Consider the following 19,416-nt stretch of genomic DNA (forward strand, 5'->3'; position numbering starts at 1 on the left):
AGCAGAATCTAGCCTCCTTGTAATACCCATTTATTATCATTTTCAATCCTTAAATTAATTCAAACTCAAAACAAAATATTTACTTTTCTTTCAATAAAATATAAAATTTATACGTAGTTAACTAGTTAATTTGTAGTATATATTTAAAAACATGGCAAAATAATCAGTTGAGAATGTTATTAACTTACTGATAGTAGGATCACTACCAATAAACTGTTATAACAGTTATTAAATCTCACTACAAGCCGCAAAGTGCAGGGGTAAGTCAAAAAGTAAAGGTAAATTTTAATTTCCCTCCCAATCACATGTACAGCAGTAATGATTGTTCTGCTATAACTCATAACCTGTATCAGCTCTTCATTGAAAGTATTGATTCATTGTTAGCTATTTATGATTGTGTTTAAAAGTCTGTTTAAAATGAGTGCTCCTTTGTCTGACTGCACCAAGAAAGAAATGCGAGCAGCGATATGTTTCCTCAGAAGGGGATGAAACCAGCAGTAATTATTCGTCAAATGCGGCAGCAGTATGGAGAAAGTTGTTTGGGTGAAAGCAAGATCTACGAATGGATTATCGCTTTAAAAATGGTAGGATTGCTCTCTTGTGATGAACAGCGGCAAGGTAGGCCTTCCACTTCAAAGACTAATGACAATACCAAAACGGTTAAACAAATGATTCTTGGTAATCAACGAACAATTGATTACATTGCAAGCGAGTTGAATGTAAGCCATGGCTCAGCATTTTCAATCATCCATGATTCTTTAAACTTTCAAAAAATCTGTGCTCACTAGGTTCCATGTTAATTGACTAGCATCTATAAAGAGAATTGTTTGAAAATTTCCCAGAAGCTTTTGAAATGTAACAAAGATGAAGAAGACTCATTTCTTAAGTGAATAATAAACGTTGTTGATACATGGGTCCATCACTTTGAACGTGAGAGTTTTTCATTCCTGGAAAACTTTCTTCCAGAAAGGAATTCAAAAGCTTATTAAAAGATAGACTAAGTGCTTTGAAGTAGGAGGGGATTATGTTGAAAAATGATGCATATATCATTTATGTAAGTATAAATCACTTACTTATTGGTTTTTTGAATTTCACTTTACTTTTTGACTTGCCCTCATATATTGCAGAGCATCAAATATATGATTGGATACATATATATATTTTAAATCTTTTTTCTTAAAAATGAACTACTTAAAAAATGTTTAAATCAAATCTTTAAATAATAGTTTCCTAAAATTCTACCTTTACCAAATTCTTTTATTTTTAATGAGATAAGATATTAGATTGTAGAATATTTATCTATTTACTTTACTACAAGTTATTCATACAGTTAACTGATCACTCATCAAAAACAAAACATACATTACATTGAAAGTAAGCCCAATTTTTCCTTTTTCTCCAATCATTCATTATTATCTGTGTAATGCCCAAACAAACAAAAGTTAAAAAAGACAAAAAATTAGTTTGTCAATTAAAGTTTAATAAAAAGAGATTGTAGAGGACTGGCTGGACTGTGATAACAAATGATTGCAGATTTCAGATGACAACTGGATCAGGAACTGCAATTTAAATAAATAAGTCACGCAAAGAATACAATTCTTTGCAAAATGTGTTTAACTGAATTTAAAACAAAATCAAATCAGTAGCTAAAGGACAACCTTTAATTCTAAAGTGACTTTGTGATCTAGTGGTAAGAAATTCAATTTCATAACTGTAAAGACAGAAAAAAAGTAGTCACAAATTACTTTCTACCTTTTACACGCCTTACAAAATATGAAGGAAAAAAACAAACACAATCAATTGCTTATATACTCAACTGATCTGACTAATTAACTTCCCACATTTAGTGAATTTTATTTTTGAGTTCAATTAAAAGCCCTGACTCAGGAATGATGGGACTGAGATTGTGTAGTTGAAATTTTCATAACACTTGTAAGGTAGTAATAATCACAACAACAAAAAATAGAGATCAATCAAAAATGGAAAACCATTAATTTTTTAAAACAAACAAAATTAAATTTATTTTAATATATATATTTTAAAAACTTACATAATAATGTTTATAGTCACTTTTATATTGAACCTCAGTGGCTAATGTTAAATTTCAGTCACGACACATCACCTGATGTCATTGCTAGTGGTTTTCTTGAGTGAGGAAAACATATATCTGTAAAACATGCAGAAAGTAGATTAGACTTGAATTGTGTTTATTCATTTAGTATATTGATACTGTGTATTTATATAACCCTATATCTTATAAGGTTTGAATATAATAAGATTTGGTGAATTTATTATTTGTGTAAAAGATATGACTGACAAGTACATTTTCTAGACTGCTACAGAGTACTTCTAAATGTTCAGTGTATCTTTTACTGAAACTGCATCCTGTTTGTCCGATATAAAATGTTGAATAGTAGAAGTTCAGTCCATAAATTACTGATACAAATCATTGACAATAATAAAATTGGTTCAGTTTATAATTAATATTAACAGTTCTGTAAATTTTTTTTTTATTACTGTCAACAATCATAAGCAAAAATGTCTGATTTATCAGCTGTTAAAATTTTTAACCAATCAAAATACAAGAATTATTATTATTATTGATACCTTACATTTATTATTATTATTATTATTGATACCTTACATTTAACAATGTTAGTACATTATAGTTTTACTATAAAACAAGAAAAAATTACTTCTGAAAAATTATTATAAATTACCTATTAATTTGTAATTAAGTTATTATAAACATGAAACCTAACAATATAGTCAACCGAAAAATATCAAGGGCACCTAACAGCACCTAGTAATTTCATAATTTTTCTAGTTGAAATTACAATTAAATTAGCTCTGAAAAAATTTTACTATAATTATTATAATCTTTCTTACTAGACAAAAAATGTCATAATTTAAACATTTTTCCCCTACTGGCTAGAGACATGTATACATACAACGAATTGTTTTTCACTGAAAGAGGTTAATTTACTGTCTTACACTATCTGTCCAAATCTTTTTTTATGGCCAATAAACATGGAAATAAAGTTAAAAAGAGACTGCTTTCTCCATTAATAATTATCCATTATTAGACAACTAATCCCCATGGTGAACAGAGTGAAGGTGTTAATATTTTTAGGGCTATCAATTTTTTGAGTTCAATATCAGCCAAACGTTTTGGTGGGATTTGCCATTTTGAGGCTGATTTGCAAATAACATATTCATAGTGGTAAAGAAGAAAATAAGAAATTACCTCAATTCACAATACCATAAGTAAGCCTGTTTTTATTTTTCAATAAAATAAAATGGTATGTTATTTTTATTGGAAAAAAAAAATAAAAAAATTATTAATAAAAATAATTATACCATTTTCAAGAATAACATGACCCTCATGTCAGGTTACAAACAATTACTACAGTTATAACACGTAGAATACTGATTTATTAATTAAAAAATATATTTACATAGTAAATGAAAAGACTGAAAGGAGAATCTTGATAAAAATACAGGGACCTAAAAACAACAATAATTCAAATAACTATATTTGAAAGTTGAGAAACAAACTGTTATAATAAGAAAAAGAAGATTACAATTCTATGGACACATACACAGAAGGATAATAACAGACTAACCAAACATATTTTTTATTTAATATACAATTATAAATCCAAACCCATATGGTTCCGGGAAATAGGAAAATATAAGAAAAATGCTGAAATCAACAGAGATATGCTAAGGGACAGACACCCTTTAAAGAAGCAACTTAAAAAGCAGGTTTTCTGGAAAAGTCAATCAGCAGAAGAAAGTTGACACAAGAAAAGGAAAAAATAATACTCTCAAAGGATGAAAGAAGTGTGGGCACAAAAAATTAGAAACAAGCAAGCACAGCCAAATTGATTTATCATATCCTCTAAAAGGGTTAATTTAAAAAAAAAAATGAATATGAAAAAAACTACAGCGGAACTTAGAACAGTTACCAATGAAAGAAACCAATAGGAAAAGATACAAAAAGAATAGGAAAGATACCAATGAGAACTTTAAAACTGTGGTTTAATTTGTAGATTGATGTTAATCAAGAGAAAGCGTTTTCTTTCATTTTTCTGTTAGTTTTAACATTCCCTTATTTAAGGACAGATGTTAGAGAGATAACAGAAGAATTATTTAAACAATAAATATGATGCAAAACTTAAAGAAAATTAATCATAAAGTATAATATTAATTATGCTATTTGTCTGTATAAAAAATTAATAATAGCTTTTATTAGCAACTACCTACTGTATACACAATGCTTTTTAAACACCTAACACCTGTACCCCTATTGTCACAAAAACAAAAGATACATTATCACTCAATCATGTATTGTTCCTACCATCAGTATTATATTGGTAACTTTTTGCATGAATGTTTGTTTAAGTGTTACTGAATCTTCTATGAATTTATTTATAGTCTAAGGTATATACTGATCAAAAGATTATTTTCTGTCATTCAAATTTATTAACCACAGTATTTAACAAAGTACTACAACTTAAAGAATAAATTTAATTTTATTAGATTATTTCTATAAAAACTCATAATTTTTTCAATTTTATCTATAATAAAATGATATTAATAATTTTTTTAACATGAAATCTAACAATAATTTTTTTATAAATTCATGAAATATTTTTCTTTACCCCTTGATTTGGTTCTTAGTAGCTTTTCATGGCTTTCTATTCAATGCTAAGCTTTAGAATCCTAACATATTTGTTGCATAAAACACCTTTAAATTATTGTTTTAAAGTCAAAAAAAGATTTTATCTCTTTTTTGACATTTCCCACTGTCTGGGTTCCTTAATGTAATATACTTTACATCTAAGATAATAGGATGAAAAATTATCTGTTCCTGACCAATACTAGACTACCATTTAATATTGCCATAGACAAACTTAAGCCAATACTTATAAAATTATACTGGTTAAAGGGTAATACCAGTTCCTTTTAGATCAGAAGTATAAACTTAAAAAATTATTAATGTTAAAACTGCATACATATACAACATAACTGGTATTCTTGTACATATATTGAAGAATAATCTCAGGTATTATAGTAAAAATAGCCATTAAAAAAGTCAGCAATTAAGTCACCAAAGTTTTTGACATGATTAATTTTAGATTCTGGTGAATCCTAGTGAATAAGGTGGACGGTCTAGAGTGTTGGATGAGAGGGAAAGTTGGATAAAATTATTATTTTTGTATTTTATGATAGAAATATCTCAAAAAACTATTGATTTTACCACAAATATTCTTTAAAATTTATGAGATGTCCTTCACCTTTTGTTTTTTACTCTGTAATTACCATTAAAATAAATACTACAGCTGATTTGTTAAAATATTTTTTTTCAGGAATTACATAGTTTTTTTTAATGAATTTATTGCAGCAAAAAAATCTAAATAATATCATTGTTAGTGTTTTGATACGAATAATTTGGTATAATTAAAAAAGAAATTACACATCTTATAGAAAAAAAAAACTTGTTTATGCAAGTTACATCTGTATGTGTATGAAATTGCTGAAAAAGAAATTTGATAACTTAATCAAAAAAAAAATTAATTTATACACTGTAAATATGAAAGAAACAAACTTATGCCTACAAACCTTAACAGATATCCTATTCACTACGACTCTCCAGAATCTTAATACGCAAGGAATATTAAAAAATGGCAAAGGCCCAATATGTCCTCATTACAGTTTTTATTTTTTTTAATATGAATTTTTACATCATTAATTTAAAAGTGAAACCTAAAGAACTCCTTTTATTTATTTATAATCTGCAAGCCAACAAATCTTCTAGCAAGATTTTACTAGAAACATACGTAATCAAAAATTCAACTTTATATCCCATTTTATCAGACTCTTTGAATCCTGTTCTCTAATATCAAGCTTCTTTTCAATCATTTTCTTTTTCCATTCTATACATTTTTTTTTAACCTCAATCGTGGAGTGATGTCTTGTTTTTTGGTTTACTGGTTTTCATGCAGAAGGATCTGGTTTTAAATCTGTCAAGACTGAACATACATTATGTGCATTTTATCTCTCATTTGTGACATATTTTACATCTCTGATACATAATTGTAACTTTATAAACAAGCTGTTATTAAACAATTAATAAATGATCATGTCGGGTTTACCCTGGCCACATGAACTGACATAAATGTAACTTTTGAAAGAAAACAATGTTAAAAACAATCACTTTTTAAATAAATAAAATACTATTTTAAAGAGATTTTTTCTAAGGTATTACAGCTCCTTTATTGATGTAAAGGCATTCTATGAAGTTTAGATTTATGTAAATTTTATCTGAATAGTACTGGTGTCAGGTAATTCTTTGATTATGAGTCATGTTAATGTTATTCTACTTAAAGTAAAAGTTTATCTATGAGTAGAAGAATGTTACAGAAAACTTCATGCTCCAAGATTGCCTGCCATTCATCACTCAAAACTGAGAGCCCATGAAAAGGAGAACACTGTACACCAAAAGCCTTTATTTGTCTTTGTTTTAATCTTATCATACTTTTTTTAAAGTAGGACACCAAGTTATTTGATTAATTTTACAGATTCTTTCTAATTCCTAACCATGGTTAAGAACCTTTGTCACACAAAGATATTAAAAAATCCCTTTTGGCACACCAGAAGGCAGAGGTAGATTTTACCGGTGCTATGTAAGGGATAAAACTCGCACCAGCCTCTATGGTATGAGTGGTAGCATCTCAGCCTTTCAACCAGAAGTCCTGGGTTCAAATCCGGGTCAGGCATGACATTTTCACACACGCTACAAATCATTCATCTCATCCTCTAAAGCAATATCTAATGATGGTCCCGGAGGTTAAAAAAAAAGTAGGGAATAGAAAAGATTTCCACCTTAAAGTTAGGAAAACTTAAACTACTCAATATGACAATGGTTGCATGTGAAAAAGGGTTCATCACATATTTAGCATATGACAAGCCCCATCTTCTTTCAATTCCAGAAATATTTTGATCATTCCTTGCCGTAAGGATTGGTCATATCAAAAATTGTGTCAGACAAAAGTTTTAGGTAATGTTTAAAGAAATAACAACCACTTTAAACCGATTCGATACTGTACTTATTAAGGAAGGTATGAATTTTTTGTCTTCAAAACCCAATTTTTCCACCCCTGTGCCAATGGTTGGTGATATCAAAAAACTTACATTTTACACCCTTATCCAAAGAATAGTAGGAACTTTAAACAAATTTTACTTAATAAGAAAATTATAGCGATTTTTTTTTTATCCCCCCTTTCCACTGATCGTTTTTGCCAATTAACAAACACAACCGAGATTTTGGGTTGTTATATTTTATGTACCAATTTTAAAGTGATTGGCGCAAAATTACGGCAGTTATCATGTCCACAAGAAAATGAAATATATACATAAACTTATGAACTGACTGTGGTTTTGGGGTCTGGGAGATGTGAAACGCAAAGATATATCAAAACTTTCCTGAAGTTGGATCATGGTACCATTACAATAGGGAGGTTTCTGATGAAATCAACCTAAAAGTATATTTGCATTGCAATATAAATAAAATGGACTTACCGATGATACAGAAATGTACATAATTTTTTTTTTCAATTAAATCTACCGTTGGTTGTTTGTGATTTTTTTCTTTAATATAAGATTCTTTAGTTAAAAATAATATTAACTTGTTACTTTTTAATTTTTTACAGGTAAAAATTGTTCAAAATATAATTTATTTTACTAATATTAAAAAAAATTATATATATATATATATATAAGATTCCATTGACAAAAAATACATGTAATACAACCTCTAATCTCTTTTCCTTATTTTAATTAGAATAAAATTAAAAACATATTTTTTATAAAGTTGCTAAATGTATTTATAGACTACCAGAATCTTAATTCTGAAAATTCAGAAGGTTCACTTTCATCAGAAGTGAAATTTCAAAATAAAGTACATGTTCTATTTATAGAAAGAACAATTTTCTTTATAATTACAAAAGAAAAATTTATTCTGAATTATATTTTTAATTTGTTATTATTGATCTCCATGCTTGAGTGGTAGCGTCTTCACCTTTCATCTAGAGGTTTGAATCCCAATCATGCATTCTCATATTCCCACATGCAAACTTCTGGGTGAATTAATTCATCAAGCAAAAAAAAATTATATCTGACATTCACCAAAAATGCACTAAGGTAATCAATCACCAGTAATCTAAAATTTTATAAAGGCACATTTTTAAATTTTATTAATTAACATAAATAGATAAATTGTATAAACTTGATAGAATAAGATATCAAAGTATTAATTGTTCTCATTTTTATTTTTAGCATTTGCCACCAACTCCTTGGCTTAGAATATTTTCATCTTGGCCAGTTTGGGCATTGATAATTGGACAAATTGGACATGATTGGAGTTTATTTACAATTCAAGCCGACTTGCCAAAATATATGAAAAGTGTATTGAAATTTAGTGTAGCTCAGGTAATAATTTTTTTTAAATCTTGTTTTTTAACCGATACATTTTTATGTATTTATTTAGCCACATTTATTAATTATCTAGTAAGAAAAAACTAAGGAATTTAGTGTGACACAAAGAGGAAAAGAAAATATGTTATATATTATCAAAACTAAGAAGCTCAGTATAAAAGAAGAAAAATAACTTTTTTATTTAGTAAGTAAAATTACAAGGAATAATGAAAATATAAAAAATAAACATAAAAGAAGATTTTTTGCAGTAAAGAAAAATTTGCCAATATATAATTTATATTTATGAATTTCAAATAAACTTAAAATTCATTAAATATGACATGCTTTATGACAGAAACTGAAGAAAGAAAACCCAAATTAAACAGTAGAAGTTTTGAAATGTTACTTTAAAATCAAGCAGGAAAAACATTTCAAATAAACAGTAGGAAAAAGTTGAATAATAAAGATTGTAAAAAGGTCAAGTCTTATGACAAGGATTAATTAATATGATGCGTGAAAAAACAGTACAGAGTAAAAATGTTGAGGAAAGAAAGGAAGATGCACATTAAAGTAGATAGTTAAGGATGTATAGTACCGATGGCAGTAGGAGTAGTATAGTTTTAAGATTAAACGATTAGCATAGTTCACAAAGTAATGGAGAAATGCATTAAACCAGTCAAGGCCAGAAGAAAAATATTATCTATTGTAAAGTAGGTAAAACAGATTTTTATCTCATTTACGGATAAATATTAGTCAGTGTTTGACTTACTTAGTTAATATCAGAACACCTGATATGTTCCTCAAAACATTTCTTACGTAAAAGTAACACAGCTTTAAATTGAAATTAATAAATTGCAATATTGCCCTTGAATTTATATGATCTAGTACAAACAATATACATAAGATTTAAAATTTCTTATGGTCTAAAATACTTATTTCTTTGCAACAGGCATTATATTAGTTTATTCCAACACTAAAATTATAGTAATAATATGGGATTAGGGTCCTCTGAAAGATTGTAAACCACCCCAATCAACTGTGGTAAGTAAATTGTACTCCTTGCCTTGCACCCCATTTTTATCCTTAATATTCTTCTACTACGATATCATTCTTCTACTACGCTAGAGCCTCTACACTGAGACTCAAAGAGCTAGTTCATACTTGATACCTGGCTGGGAGAGCTAAATACAGACTGACTCAGGGACTACTTTTTTCTTCCAATAATTGCACAATAACGTAATGGCTTGTGCCTGTCAGAAAAAAAACACAAGGTTCAAAATATTGGATTTAAATGTACGACAAGTGGTATCACCCTTCATAACAACTGTCCAATGATGATGTGAGGTGTAGCGGCATCTCAATGATGGTTGAAGAAAGTGTCACGCGGGGACTCTGCGATGGAGCTGAGTGGGAGTAAAAGATCTGTCTGCCTCTCCCTTATAGACCAGACCGCAGTCTGTAAATTAACCTAAAGTCAGTATGAACTGAAGTAGAGTTCACTAAGGGAACTAGGGCTAAATTTTGTTGTTGCGAACAACATTTTTGGTGGTATGTTGTTAATTTGCCTCGAATTTCAAGACATTTACTAGAAATTGGTTCAGTATAAGTTAGGCATGGGGTTCGTGCTTCCGCAAGCTTGGTTAGCTAGTTCAAAAGGGCAATGATGTAGGACATTCAAGATGTCCAGATGAAGTCTTCAGCGAAGGCAAAAGCTGAGTTTAAAAATCACCGATGTAAATGACTGCAGAGGCACTTACATCGGTGGCATTCAGAGGCCTGGCTTATTACTATGAGATGTAAAAGGTTAGAGGTCAAAATACGATTCCGTTAAAGTCCATCAGAACTAAGAATGGGTGAGGGGGGTGACCGGAAGCATCACATGTAGGTGTCTTTGCCCAACAGGGTTAGGATGTCCAATGATGATTCAAACAATTCATTCTACGTATGGTTATTTCTGCCACATAAATCAGAGAATGAAATTGTAAACCTTGATCTCAATCAAAAGCCACATAAATTTGACATGAGCATATTATACACATTGAGCACAAGGCACAAATCATAAACATCAGTTCTATGGGAAAATACCTTTTCAAGATTTTCACGCATATATTATAAAAGAAAATACTACTCACAAACTAAAAAAAAAATTTCTTTAAGTCATGTATAATTTTTGTTTGTTTGTTTTTTCTTAATGTTATACAACATTGTTATATAGATGAATGAGTTTATTATTTTACTTATTATATTTAAAGTGACATCGACCGTTATGGATATTAGCCACTAACAAATTCCAACAGCAAGTAGTAAAACTGTATTTAGCGTTTAACTTTAGCAATTTACGATGAACTATTTTATTAAATATGGTTAAGCTACTGGCACTTTATTTTTACTTCGTACCTTTCAATTTCCAGGAGACTCAGGTATTTTAAATGTAGTGGAAGAACTATCAGGTAATAGATAAATGGAGTTTATTGTCATATACAGAACATACAGAACCCAATGACTTTATTACCTTGAATTGTGATCAACAGTTCTGCTCATTTGTTAAAAAACAATTCAACATTTTACTAATAAACTAAAAAAGTAATGTATAAGCTTAGATCACAGATAGCATTAGTACAAATAGCATTTTATGTATGTTGTATTACAATGAATATGTAATTGATGTTTTAAATTAATATAGAATGAAGAGTTCTTTTATAAATCCACAAAGAAAAATGGGCATCTATACTATCAACAACCAAGGAACATCAGGCTGCATGTCAATATCTTTTCAAACTGGTCATTGCTGAAAGCAACAGAATACATATACTGAAAAGTAATCATTTTAATAGAGAAGATCTTTTTAAAATTGATTTTAATGTAGTAGTTATCAATACAATACAAACTTTCATATTTTTAAATTTCAGAATGGATTTCTTAGTTCACTTCCATTCATGATGATGTGGATAACAGCAATGGTTTCTGGTTGGTGGAGTGATTTTCTATTGAAACGTGAAGTCTACAATGTGTCAACTGTAAGAAAATTATTTACATCAATTGGTAAGAATAATAATGCTACGTACTTTTTATTTTTTAAATCTTTGTTTTTTTATCAGTTGTTTGATGAAAACAGTTGAAGTACTTTTCCACTCTTTTCTACTCTTCATTCAGCCTTTTAGCCTCAAAACACCTCATATTTAATTATATTTTTTATATATTATACTCTTCATTTATATGTTAAATTTATTTATATTTTACTTTATACATTATAATTGTATCCTTTATTTTTTGGGGCAAAAAGCATAAAGTAAAAGAGCATAAATGTGAACTATAGTTCCTAGAACTACATCTTTTTCCAAAACTAAATTCTCATACTATTTAATGATCAGACCATTGGATAGAATATTCAAAATAAAAGTAGCATTTAAAAAAAAAGCATTTTTAAATATTTTTAGATGAAAATGTGTAAACTTTTCCTTAATAATATGACATGTTTAGCTATTGTCAGATTATTGAAATTATTTATTATAAACTGCACGATTCAGTTTATTCTTTGTAAATAAATTTTTCTAATTTACTGTTTACCAGTAACTAATTATTGTTTACCAATTTAGTTTAGATTACAAGTTTCTAAGTTTAGATTATCGAATAACACAAGATTTTTTTTTACCTTATATTTAGAATTATTCAAATTCTGCTGTACTAAATTTGACATCAACTGTTAAAAAAAAATAATTAATTATTCAAGCAAATCAATTATTTTCATGTTTTTAAAATCAATACAAAAACAACTAATATATAACTTAATAACCAGTACTAACTTAAGTACCAGAAGTAAACGATTGCTACATGATTATTGGTAATTTGGTCCTCAGGCATGCTTCTTGCACCAATCTGTCTCCCTCCATTATCTTCTATTTATAACCCAACTTTTGATTTCCTAATAATTTCTATTTCCCTTTTGAGTGTATGTAGTTTTTACCATTTTTCATGCTCTCTTCTATGCAACTTCTACTTATCTTTTAGCATAATTATAATCAATTATTTTATTCCCACAATGTGTTCCAACCAATTGACTCCTACTCTGATTAAAGTTCTACTCTCATTTACCCATCAGTTCACTTAATTTCCTATTTCCTCTTCCTTGCCCACATTTCAAAAGTTTCATCCGTTCTTCACTCTTTTGTACAGCCAATGATTCACATCCACTTAGAAATACACTAAACATAACACTTAAACTTGCATCTTGTTAACTGTTACATTCTGTTGCAGCTATCCCTGTTTTAAGGAAGGGACTACAGTTATTCCTGTTTTTCCTTTTCATTTTTTCAGTCTTCTGTTAAGATGCTTGTAATATATTGCTTTAATTGTTGATTTTTTCCATCTTTTGTACAGATATTTATTAGCTTACTGCCACCAACCTCACTGCTTTTGTTTGCGAAACATTTTGTCTACATACCATATCCTAAACATATTCTAATCTCATAATCATCAATTGAATATAATGTGCTTTATCTACTAAAATCAGCATATTTCCTGTGAAACTTATAAATCCTCCAACAATGATCCTTCACCCTATTCTGAATTACTTTACATCAAATTTTCAATGTATATATTGAAAATCTTAAAATATTCTGTATCTTGTTATATTGGGTATTGTATGTTGTTTTCTCCAAAAATGCTAAATAATAAATTCACACACAAATTTTTATATATATATATATAAATACCTGTTCCTAGGTATTTAATTTATCAATGTACTACCTAAACTTTTTTTTAATGTTGTTTCAGCTTCCTTTGGTCCTGGTCTAGGAGTTTTAGCAGCATCATATGCAGGATGCAACAGAATTTTAGTCATGGTACTATTTACTGTTGGAATGTCATTAATGGGTTTCTTTTATCCTAGTTTAAAAGTCAATGCGTTAGATCTAAGTCCTAATTATGCTGGTACCATGATGGCTCTTGTCAATGGAATTGGTGCTATTTCAGGTATAATAACACCAACACTTGTCGGATTTCTCATACCAAATGTAAGTAATAGTGCATATTTATTTATATATTATTTATTTATTACACATCATATGGGTTCTGATATAAGTACATTTACCAAAACTTAAACCTGACAGACAAAATCTGTACATCAAATATGAAAAATCAATGTAGTTCTCAAAGTGCTTAAGCATATATTATATCATTAGCTCAGTTCAGTTCATAAAATTACATAATTTCCTGATTTTGTAAAAAAATTTAATTGATTAAAATGATGCATAGCCTGAATACCTATCTTACCCAGAGCTCATTGAAAGAAGGAGAGAACTCTAGCCATATGCATGGTAAACCTGTATTTAGCCTATTGGGGCCATAAGAGTCATCATCACTCTCTTTGTGAGAACGTCTTTTTTCTGGCAATGTTAAGCCAAGTAGGAAGATAACACAGATAACCTTTTCAACCAGAGTCAGATTAATACCATAAGTTCATAGAGTTATTAATACCATCAGCAGTATTTCAAACTGAGGCCCAAAAGACTGACTAAATCAAAGACAAGTATTTTTATAAAAATTGAAGTAAATTTTTAATTAATTTCATACATTTTTTATTGGTGACAAAGGTGATAATGAAAATTGTAAGATTATAAATGAATAACTATAAACATACAAACAATTACCAACAAACATTATGAACACTCAAATGTGCATGCACACAACTTTTCCAGTAAATTCATCTTTTCAAGAAATTAAGTTATAGCTACTAAAATTCAATCATAATGAAATCTAACTGAATAATGGGTACATTAACGATAATTATGATTCATGATTATAAGTTTTGATAAAATTGTAAATAAGACTAATTCATTTTAATTACCTACATTTCTCATGAGTTTTCAATATTTTTATTTATTTATACCTCTAATAAAAATAAATAAATAAAGCTACAAGTATAGCTTTAAAAATTACATTTTAGTGTTACTAGTGCCTGTTAAAAACTTTTACAAAATTTTATCTATAAGAAAATTATAAAATAGCTGTTGATTTGATTGCATTAAAAAATTATCTGACAAAGAAAATGTACGACATAATAGAAGATAGTTACACACCACTCTCAGCCTGCACAATGTATTCATTACTTGATGCAGTACAATCTACATCTCTGCTTTTTAGTTTTGAGGAACTAAGTATCCTCACAGCGAACCATCTTTATTTTTCAAGTCTATATGGTTGAATCCTGCTTTCATTTTACAAAATCTTGAAAATTTGCTTTAAAACTTTATGAAAGTACCTACAAGTCTTTTAAGTTTCAGTAATTGAAAATTTCACAAGATATTCAAACATACATGATCTAAAAATACTTTAATGAAGTGCATCCTAGCAGCAGAACATATTATTAGTTTTGTTAAAATTAGTAAAAAATGTTATAATTTCTTTTTGTCTTTTGTTTCCATTGAGTACTTACATTTCTTCATTAATTTCTGAAACTTAATTTATGTACGATTTATTCTGTTGATCGCATTTCATTGAAATCAATCTTCTGATTATTATGGATCAGACAATTTATGACCAATCAGAGAAATAGAATATTTATTTTATCACAAATCTTTTACAACTATCAACAGACATTTATGTATTTTATTTTAATTCCCAATAAAAAAACTTTATAATTTGATTTTATAAGTACAACAGGCCTGGAAAGGCCTAGTGTGTAAGGGAATCCATCATAACCTGATCATAGCCTGTTTTTCCTACTAATGAAAATGAACTTATGGTATGAATCTGACACTGGTTGAAAAGGTTATTTGTATAATCTTCCTACTTGGCTTAACATTACTAGAAAAAAGATGTTCCTATAAAGAGAGATGATGACTTATGGGTGTTGACATAAGATTTCAAAATTACACAGTTCAAAATTGTTTCTGATAACTTACATCATTAAAAGCTGCAAAATGATAGACATGCATTAATACACATATCTATTTGAGTTAACCTCCACACAGTGTACATTATTGGAATCAAAAATAGTTAATGGTATTTGTATTTTAAAAGGAACCTGAGAAAAACATTTCATTATAGTTCAAGTTAAACAATAAATGTATCGCTTTTATAATTACACTAAATTCTAGAAATAAATGAACATAGTGAGTGGCTTCTTATAAAAGCCAAGATAATATGGCTACAATTAATGTGTAATGTGCAATGTTCTACGTGCGGCATAGTGCAGCAAAATTACTCGCTTACTGCTATTCCACATAAATATTAAATGCAGCCATATTACTACAGAATGAAATAGATTCCTGAGTACAAAAGCAAATTTTCACTTGATATCTTATTCAGCCTATTAACTGATTAACATTACACAAATAAAAACATTACACACATTCAACATTTATTTAAAAAAATCTGATAATATAAAATTAATACATTACTAATTCTTTTTTAAATAAACATTAAGAAAATTAACTTAACTTTAAAGAAATATTTGAATTGTTTTTTCTATATTTTTCACCACATAATACTTTTTCTTAGTGAAAAGTTACTTGCCGTCTCAAAACAGTGTTTATCTTTATCTGATTTCAGTTAACTATTCGAAAATATAACATGTAATCAATCATAACTGAAAATCTTTGCTTCAGTATGTAATGTAATGTTTATTTAAACTTATTAACATATCATCAATATTTTCATAATTTTCACATGAACAGATGGTTAAAAAATTTAAAACAAATCCACTTTCTTTTGTATATAGATTTCCACCACCATTAACAAGCATGTTTACTATTTTGATGTTACTTATGTACTACTGCATTTTAATAGTTTCACTAGAAATACTTTTTTCTTTTTTTTTTTTGAAAAACCTGCTTTATGAAAATATTTTACTTATGAATGAAGGAAAAATGATTGGATTCATTTTTATCAATGAAGGAAATTGAGGTTAATGAGAGTGTACATGGTAAAATAAACTACAATCATTTGTGATGTGCACATGACAACTTGTGCAGTAAGCCGTCATTACTGTTTATCTTCTACAGACAAGTAACAGAAAACAACTCTTAATAAATAAGAACATAACCATGAACAAGAAATATAATAAATCTGACTAAAATACACAGTATTTTTATAATATAAATATGAGGGTAAGTAAAAAAAAGTAAAGGGAAATTTTTATTTCCTTCCCAAATACACATATGGCACCAACAATTATTCTGCTACAACTTATAACCTAAATTAACTGTTCATTGAAAGTATTGTTTCACTGTTAGCTATTTGTAATTGTAATTAAAAGTCTATTTAAAATGAGTGCTCCTTCGTCTGATTGCACCAGAAAGAAATCTGAGCAGTGATATGTTTCCTCAGTTCAGAAGGGGGTGAAACCAGCAGAGATTATTCATCAAATGCAGCACCAATATGGAGAAAGTTGTTTGAGTGGAAGCAAGATCTACAAGTGGATTATCGTTTTAAAAATGGTAGGATTACTCTCTTTGATGAACAGCGGCAACGTAGGCCTTCCATTTCAAACACTAACAACAATATTGAAGTTCTTAAACAAATGTTTCTTGGTAATCAAAGAATTACAGTTGATGACATTGCAAGTGATTTGAGTATAAGTCATGACTCAGCATTTTCAATCATCCACGATTTTATAAACTTTCAAAAAGTCTGTGCTTGCTGAGTTCCACGTCAATTGACTAGCATCCACAAAGAGAATCATTTGAAAATTTCCCAGAAGCATTTGAAACATTATGAAGATGAAGTGAATAATAACTGTTGATGAGACATGAGTCAATCACTTTGACAAAGTTTAGTATGGAAACATCTTTCATCTCCAACAGCAAAAAAGTTCAAAACTCAGATGACTGCAGGAAAGGTGATTATGATGATATTCTAGGATATATGATATTCACTTTTGGTTTATTTTACACCTAAAGGTCAATCAGTAAACAGTGACAACTACTGTGAGCTACTGCATTTGCTGAAGTAAAAATGAAATCCAAAACACATGGTAAACTTTTAAAGGGCGTGATTTTGCTTCAGGATAACGCTCAACCTCATAAGAAAAGAACAGTTCTTTGCCTTCAAGATCTTGGTTTTAAGCTGCTGGACCACCCTCCATATAGTCCGAACCTGGCTCCAAGTAATTTTCATCTTTTTGGCTCATTAAAAGAAGAGCTGCAAGGGAATCTTATCGATCTGATGAAGAGGCCATAGAAGCAGTGAAAATCTTCTGTATACCGGACCAAAAACTTTCTTCCAGGAAGGAATTCAAAAGCTTGTTAAAAGTTGGACTAAGTGCGCAGAAGTAGGAGGGGATTATGTTGAAAAATAATATATGTATCATTTATAAAAGTACAAATAATATATTGATTTTTTGAATTTAATTTTACTTTTTGACTTCCCTTGTACAAATTATTTTTCCAATCACATTTACTTCTCCATAATTCACTGTTTAGAATATTTTATTAAAAAATTCTATTTTAAAAGAACAGGCATCTGGAAAACTGTTCACTGTTTAACCGTCTCTAATTTGAGAGTTGTCTTACAAGGTTTCACCACTGCAGTACAAAAATATTCAAACTTGCACATTATTATTACCGGTTCAATTTTTTTTTCAGAGTACACTGCTTGAATGGAGAAGAGTTTTCTGGTTAGCAGGTGTTGTAATTGTTATAACAAATGTTATATTTATAATGAAAGGCTCTGCTGAAGTTCAACCATGGAATGATATCCAACCAGCAGTCGAAGATGAAACAGTTACTTGGAAATCAGACAAAGATGGTAATTATTATGTCTTTATTAACTCTTTTACTAGTGTAGTCTACAGAGATTCAGGTTTTATGAGAAAGAAAGCTTTCTATGAATAAGATTTGTGAATTATCACGTTAACAACTACATTTCACAATAGTAACAATACACAGTTTAAAATTAAACAGATTAATGAATATAAATTACAATAACTCATTAATTTCATACAGACAATTACTTTTAACAAAATTTTTTGAATAATTAAATCAAAATTGATTGGGTAATTAGTATAATTTGACAAAATTCCTATCAAGCTTGGCATTTTTCAAGCGCTACAAAATTTCATTCATTTCATTTAAGATAATTCAATAATTACTTTTAATTGTTTTTCTTATTAGTGTATATACGTTGAATGTCAAGTTTAAGTAACAACTGTTTCAAGAATAAGTAACTTGATTACTGGATAAGATTGCAAATTAAAAAAATATTAATCTTAGAGCATGTTGTTTGGCAGTATTATCTTAAAGATACAATAAAGTAGTTATTCTGCCAAATATATTAAAACCCCAACAAAAATTTATAAGAAAATAAACTAATGTGTTTAATTTAAAAGAGATAATAAAAATTGAGTGTAAATGTATCATCTAATGAGAAAAATAAAACAAATTTCTTGAATTCTGCAGAGAAAATGATAGATAACCATGAATGGTAAATAGTTGTTGGACAAAGAAGAACCATGTTTAAAAAACTGAATCCCTTTAATACAAATTGGAAGCAATAAAATATGAATTTGTAAATCTCCTACCTAACATCAAAGTGGAAGTATACAATCTAGTGCTAGTATTCTTTACTATCAGCACTCATTTACCATTCTCTGAATAAAATTCAAAAAATGGTTTCAATTTCTAACAATAAAAAATAAATGTACTGAGTAGAAGATACTTTAGATAACAGATTCATTAAAATACAAAAAAGTAGCCAAATTTATAAATTATAATTTCTCAATAGTGATACCAATACTAAAATTGCTTTTTAAAATATCTGTTGTACTCTTTCTTATGACAACAAAAAATAGTAATCCAAATTAATAAAACATACAGACAATACAACAAACATACATATAGATAAACATATACAACAACATTCATCATATACATATAGATAAGAAGTGTGTGGACCACCAGTCAAGTTGGTTTATTAACTTCAAAAGTTGGTTCACAT

At 28.5% G+C, this 19,416-nt stretch overlaps 2 protein-coding genes across 4 annotated transcripts in view; one reads left to right on the top strand and one right to left on the bottom strand.

Moving 5' to 3' along the window:
* The window catches only part of Atg12 (Autophagy-related 12), a 257,464-nt gene that overhangs the window by 224,791 nt on the left and 13,257 nt on the right, over positions 1 to 19,416 (bottom strand). For all 3 annotated transcript variants that reach the window (XM_075374495.1, XM_075374497.1, XM_075374498.1), the window contains one exon: positions 2,051 to 2,167. The gene's annotated coding sequence lies outside the window, so the exon portion shown is untranslated. The remainder of the gene's footprint in view (positions 1 to 2,050; positions 2,168 to 19,416) is intronic.
* The window catches only part of LOC142329747 (putative inorganic phosphate cotransporter), a 133,923-nt gene that overhangs the window by 110,371 nt on the left and 4,136 nt on the right, over positions 1 to 19,416 (top strand). Inside the window, exons 6-9 of the mRNA XM_075374494.1 lie at positions 8,344 to 8,496; positions 11,391 to 11,523; positions 13,255 to 13,493; positions 18,066 to 18,228. Of these exons, the coding sequence (XP_075230609.1) occupies positions 8,344 to 8,496; positions 11,391 to 11,523; positions 13,255 to 13,493; positions 18,066 to 18,228 (688 nt within the window). The remainder of the gene's footprint in view (positions 1 to 8,343; positions 8,497 to 11,390; positions 11,524 to 13,254; positions 13,494 to 18,065; positions 18,229 to 19,416) is intronic.

The sequence above is a fragment of the Lycorma delicatula genome, chromosome 9 (genome assembly GCF_047948215.1).
Source record: "Lycorma delicatula isolate Av1 chromosome 9, ASM4794821v1, whole genome shotgun sequence".
Taxonomy (NCBI): domain Eukaryota; kingdom Metazoa; phylum Arthropoda; class Insecta; order Hemiptera; family Fulgoridae; genus Lycorma; species Lycorma delicatula.